Consider the following 6,337-nt stretch of genomic DNA (forward strand, 5'->3'; position numbering starts at 1 on the left):
GCCTGAATGGGAATTCTCATTTCCCTGGGCAGAAGCTTTATTTCAGCTGCTCTTCTACCAACACCATCGCTTCTTTATTTAATTAAATACATATATAGGACAACAATGGAGATGAACAAGGAAAAGCCCATCCTGATACTCCCCATGAAAATCTCAAGACCCAGCAATTTTGCAACAAACACAAGTCAAGAAGAACCACATCCTTTGGTGGCAGTTTCTGTTTTCCCTATGAATAAAGCCTTTTTTTAATTTCAAGATAAGGATCAAATTGAAGTCCCAAGGCTTTGGAAAGCGCCTGCCTGGCATCCCCAGCTACTCTTTGTCAAGGAACCGACAGTGCAATCTCAAAGCCTTTCAAGATGAAATCAGACAGCTGCTAAATTTTGCATGCAAAAGCTACCGTTGAAGTGGAGCTAATAAAATGACTCACTAATAAAACATTCATGGAAAACTCCAAAATGTGTAATTGGGTCATCATTTCATTAGCAAACACACGTGTTCTCGGGGATTTTGGTGAGTCCAGAGCCCCCTTTTGCTGTGCCTCCAAAAAAGGGGTTGTGGGGGGATGTTGTGGGGGGGTGTTTGCTGCAGAAGGGTTGCCCACCCACTGCAGAGCCTTTCCAGGAGATTTCCACAAGGCTTTTGTGAGCAGCTGGGTCCCCATGTGAGCTTGAGGCAGTCGAGCCAGAACTGGGGGGCTCAGCCCCCAGCAGGGGTCACAGGGAGGGGCAGCAGCTCCAGATTTCAGCAAGCCCTGGGTCTGCACCAGGAGCTGGGTACAAACAAGGAAAGGGGCACAGGGGCTTCCTGAAACGTCCCCCAAAGCTGTCAGTGGACTAGCAGGCAATGGCTTTCTGGTGATTCTGAGAGCAAGTTAATGATGGAGAAAATGCCTGGGAGCTCTTGGAGGGCCAGATCTGTCCTGTCCAGTGGCACCTTCACACTGAGTGCATGCACCTGCATGGGAGCACCCTGCTCTGTGGGGCCCTGTGGCACCCAGTGGGGCACAGGACAACCTCACCTCACCTCTTCCTGTTCTGCTGTCTGCTCTCCACTTCTTAAGAAACTTTGGTAGCATAGGGGAAAAATTACTGTTTATGATTTTGTCCACATGTAAATGGAAAAAAATAAAAGGAAAAAAAAAACAACAAAACTATAGCTTTTAGAAATTTACCCTTATGCTACTACCAAAGTTTTTCCAAGCCTAAAGTCTCCCTGGAGCAGCCTGCAAGCCCAGAACTCTCAGGAGAGGTGGGAAATGGGCTGGCAGAGGCACCTGTACTGGTTACCACCATGCAGGTTACCTCCTTGGGCCACCCAGCCAGCACGGGTATTTTCAAAGCTGAGCTGAAGATTTTTCCAGGGACAGGACCTGCCCCAGGCTCTGGGCCATTCCTTGGCACTGGTCTCACTACAATGACACCACTCAGGGCCAAGTACCCTTCCAGGCAGGTCCATAGGGCCACCCTGGGATGGCCAATGCCCCTTCCATCCCACTCTCCATGCCAAGTGTGCCCAAGCTGCTGGCTGATGCTGTCTGTCCATCCTTTATTTGGGCTCTCCAAAGGATGCTTCACGGGCACCCAGTCCCTGAAGAGAGACAGGGCCCCTTCCCTACTCCTTTGGTGTGGCAGGGGAGGACCAAATGACTTTTTTTCTCTGCTCTTCCTTGAGGTTTCAAGTGTCTGCCCTTCTAGAGTGGCCCCACTGGGCTGTGGGGGACGATCAGCTGCAGCCCCACACCTGCCCTGGCCTCCAAGAGGAGCACAATACCCCATTTCCTCCACCTTTGTAACCAGCTCACATTTACCACTGTCTTATTATAGAGATTTTTTTGCTTTCTAACCATTTCAATTCACAAAAATGTTCTCCTCTCCTCTAACTCTGTCTTTGCCTTCCTCTCTCCCTTCTCTCCCTCTGTGCTCCCCTTTGCAGAACCGCATGCACGAATCTCTCATGCTCTTCGACTCCATCTGTAACAACAAATTCTTCATCGATACCTCCATCATTCTCTTCCTCAACAAGAAAGACCTATTTGCTGAGAAGATCAAGAAGTCACCTCTGACCATCTGCTTCCCTGAGTACACAGGTAGGTGCTGGGGCTGGCACAGCACAGCTGCTGTGACACCCACCCTGCGCCACCGGGGCCGGGGGGACAGAGGGGACAGGGCGCCTTTGGGGGTGCAGGAGCACTGCAAAAGCACCTTCATGAGCTGTGATGCAGCTCCAGCACCCCACTCATGGGCTGGGGCTGTGTCCTGGCTGGGGCAGTTCTTGTGGCAAAGGTGCCTGAGCAGCTGGTGGGACAGAGAGGGGATCAAGACAAATGGAGAGGAGATGAAATGAGCCTGGGCACAGGGAGCTGTGGAAAGAAGACTTGGCAGGAGCTGACTGGCCACCACTGGAGCCATCCTGTTTGCTGGTGGTTCCTGGGAATCTCCTGTGAGAGGAGGAGCTAAGACTCATGGTCCTCCAGGCTGCATCCTCCAGGAGTGCCTTCACGCTGGGTGTGGCTGGGGGAGGAAAGAGCCCCTTTACAGCAGGAATCTGTGGAACCTCTAGAGAATCATCCATTTTGTACTGAAACCAACATGGCCTGGGGAAAAGGATAAATAACCAAGAAGATGGGCAAGAATAGATCCTTTGGAATTCTCTAAGGGAAAGAAAAAAGCCAGTTTAAATTCAGACTCGAGCATCCCCTGCAGATACTGAGGTGTCTCTGAACTGTTCCACCCAGAGCACATCCATCCTGGATGCCAAACCCTGGGGACAAGGAAGTCCCCCAGCAAGATGGCACCCATTCCCCCACAGCATAAGTACACCAGCATTTCCACCAGAGGCATTCAGGCTTCTCCATCCCGAAGGCACCAGCATTTCCTCACCTGGTAGAACAATCCAGACTGTCCCATGTGCAGCTGTATGGCACAGCCAGGCCACCCCATGGAGGGGCACAGCCCGGTGGCACCGGCCCAGCCTCCCTCTCCTTTGGCCACCCACTGCATCAGGAACGAGGGGAACCAGCGAGCTGGGAAAGGAAAATAAATCTCCAGATAATAGCAGCTCTCGCAAAGGCGATTTCAGGGGCGTAACTCAGCTTTGTGGCTTCCCGCGAGGGGCCAGCGCAGCCTCTCCCGCTGCCCTAAGCAGCTTAAGGCAATAATGCACATTTTTCGGCTCAAACATCTGGCGCCTCTCCAGCCCACCTTCCCAAAGCAAAAACTGGGAGGTTTCCCAGTCACCACACGTGTGTCCCCACACGGCTCCTGGGCCACCAGCACCACCCCAGTGCCAGGGTGAGCCCTTCAGCCACCCCAGGCAGGGCACACGGGGGCTCAGCCCCACCGAGGGGGTACAGCTGGTGTCCATGGGTGATGTTGGGGTGGCCACCAGCTCTCCTGGCCATCCCTGCCCCTGCCTGGCCGAGGGGCCACCAGGCCATTCACCTCCAGGCCAAGAGCAGTGTGGGGGTGTCCCTGTGCGGGGACATCCCTCAGGCTCGCCGGCTGGGCACACCTGGGGCACCCTGCCCTGCCTGGGGGACCCTGCCCTGCCCTTCCCGGGAGAAAAGGGGAGAGGGCAGAGCAGCAACACCCAGGGAAGGAGGAGCCCTCCACAGGGCTTGGGTGTGATGTTTTCAGGGAAAATGGGGCAGAGGGGGAGCAGAAGGGTAATGGGTGTGGGAAGGAGGGAGATGGGAGGAAAACGGACCCTGCTAAGGGGTGAAGGGGAGGGTGGGTGAAAATGAATAATTTTGCCCGTTTCTCTTCCAATGAAAGCTCCCCGCGAGCAGCGCGGGGCCGGGTGTGCCGGGAGGGAGGGACGCGGCCCTCAGGCCTGACCCCGCTCTGCCCGCAGGTCCCAACACCTACGAAGATGCGGCCGCCTACATCCAAGCACAATTCGAGAGCAAAAACCGCTCCCCCAACAAGGAGATTTACTGCCACATGACGTGTGCCACAGACACGAACAACATCCAGGTGGTTTTTGACGCCGTCACCGACATCATCATTGCCAACAACCTGCGGGGCTGCGGCTTGTACTGACCCCGCGCGGCGCTCAGCGACTGCTTGGGTGGCGGTCCCGCCGCCAGGAGAGAAAAGAAACATAAAAATAACGGGAAAAAAAAAACAACCCCAAAGCAACCACACACAGACACACAGACACACACACGCGCGGGGAAAAAAAAAGATAAAAAAAAAGAAATGAAAAAAACCAGATTGAAGGAGAGAAAAAAAAGTCATCATAATCATGCGAGTTGGTAAATAAAAAGGCATAAGGAAAAATTATATATATACGTATATATATATATAAAAAAATCCACACCCACCTTTTTAGTTTGTTTTTTCGAACCGCCTTGTCCCAGCAGGCTCCTCCCTCCGGCCCGCGGTGTCCCGGCCTGGGGCACCCCTGGCCTGTGGGGCTCTGCCCGGCCCCACCATCCCACAGCTCCCCCGTACCGGCAGGGAAAGGGGAAAGGGCAGCGCCCGGGGGCACTCCGGTTCTCCTCCCAGCAGTTATTTGACCATGGGCTGCTATTTTTAATTATCATTATTATAATTCATTGTTGTGGGTTGGCTTTTTTAAATTATTGTTATTTTGTTGGTTTTTTTTCCAGCATGGGCAAGGCCGGGCTGCCCCTGCCTGTCCCCGGCCCCGCTGCCACCTTCAGAAACAAAAAGATTTTTCTTTCTTTTCTTTTCTTTTCTTTTCTTTTCTTTTCTTTTCTTTTCTTTTTTTTTTTTTTTTTTTTTTTTTTTTTTTTTTTTTTTTTTTTAAGAAGGAGGGAAAAAATTGGAAACTGCCCCCGGCCACATGTCACAGCTAAAAAGAGAAACAAGCAGACCTTCTCCCATTTCCCACCGTGACTGTTCCGGGGGAAGGCTGCAGTGGGGCATCCTCCTCCTGCTCCCTTCCCAGGGTTTCAGGTCGGATTTTCTGAATTCCCACCCCAATTCAGGCCAAAGCCCTCACCAGCCCGAGCCGGCGGGTTTTTCCCATTTTTTCCCTCCTGGTTTAGCAGCTCCCTGCTCCCGGTCACTGCTCACTCTCCAGGTCCGTATCCAAAAGCACAGCTCGGCCCCCCCAGCCATAGTCCCCCTCATCCCTCCTTCAGGGCCGACCAGGGACATCAGGGAGGGCTATACAAATATATATATATATTGGTTTCTTTTATTTTTTGTTTAGAGTATTTTTTTGTTTTCGTTTTGTTATTATTTTTACCTCTTTCCAGTGAATGCTTTTTTGTGCTGCTTTTCTCTCCCCCTCTCCTGCCCCAGTCCTCTCTCCCTTTTAGTGAATGGTGTTTTCTCTCTCATGTGGGGATGTTTGTGCTGCAAAATAAGAAAAAAGGGGAAAAAAAAAAAGAAAAAAAACTTTAAAAAGCAAACTTAAAAAAAAAGGCAAGAATGAAAATAATTTAAAACTTTTAAAAAACACACACAAAACCACAAAAAAATAACTTAAAAATAATAAAAAACAAGAAAAATCGAATGTAGTGTTTACATTGAAGCCACTGTTTTCATGACCAATCCCTTGTCATTTCTACTTTGATTAGTAACCAGACGTCTTCACAGTTTCACTTTTACGAGTTACCTTTGCTGAAGAAGAGCAGTCACACCTGTTCAAAAGAAAATGAATAAATAAAGAGGAAACTTAAAAAAAGATATTATATATATATATATATAAAAAGCGCCAGGTCTTTCTAAGCCTTTCTATTACCAATCAGTGAGGTTTCTGTGATATATTACACACTGCCAATCTCTTTCTCTGACTAATGGAAAAATTCATGTGTAGCTCAATAAAGAGAATGTTTGTCTGTACCCCGGGCTCTCCCTCCCACGCCTCCGCCTCCTTCTTTCCCCCACGCCTGCCTGCCTCCTTCCAAAGAGAGGAAGAAAAAATATCAAAAATTACATTTTGGGGGGGATTTGCTGCTGGTAGCAGAGGGAGAAGGGAACTATGGATTGGTGTAAATATAGAATGGGTGTAAATCCTAAGAAAGCCATGGGTGGAAGCTCTCTGTTTCTTCCAAAGCAAAAGTCCCCCCAGGCAAGAAAAGATCTTTCTTTCTTTAGGGAATGCAAAGCTCATCACCAGGGTGAGTCCTTCATTTATGGCAACATGAATCCCACAATATTCAAGTGTTTCTCCCTGAAAGTGGAAGGTTTTCCAAGAAAGTTGAGGTTTTCTCCCTGCTGCTCAGGGAATTAGGGGCTTGTTTGGATCTTTGAGGGGTTGGGTTCTTTTCCCAGTTGGGGTTTTTTCCCAGTTGGGGTTTTTCTTGCACTCTCCTTCATCCCAGGTCCCCAGCTCCTGTGCCTGCCAGCACTGGTCACCG

General features: G+C 50.3%; 1 protein-coding gene across 1 annotated transcript in view; it reads left to right on the plus strand.

Annotated features, from left to right (window-relative positions):
* The window catches only part of GNAO1 (G protein subunit alpha o1), a 141,231-nt gene extending 135,412 nt beyond the window's left edge, over positions 1-5,819 (plus strand). The window contains exons 7-8 of the mRNA XM_059481176.1: positions 1,936-2,089; positions 3,856-5,819. Of these exons, the coding sequence (XP_059337159.1) occupies positions 1,936-2,089; positions 3,856-4,043 (342 nt within the window). The 3' untranslated portion in view covers positions 4,044-5,819. The remainder of the gene's footprint in view (positions 1-1,935; positions 2,090-3,855) is intronic.
* Positions 5,820-6,337: the final 518 nt, after the last annotated feature.

The sequence above is a fragment of the Ammospiza nelsoni genome, chromosome 13 (assembly GCF_027579445.1).
Source record: "Ammospiza nelsoni isolate bAmmNel1 chromosome 13, bAmmNel1.pri, whole genome shotgun sequence".
NCBI classification, from domain to species: domain Eukaryota; kingdom Metazoa; phylum Chordata; class Aves; order Passeriformes; family Passerellidae; genus Ammospiza; species Ammospiza nelsoni.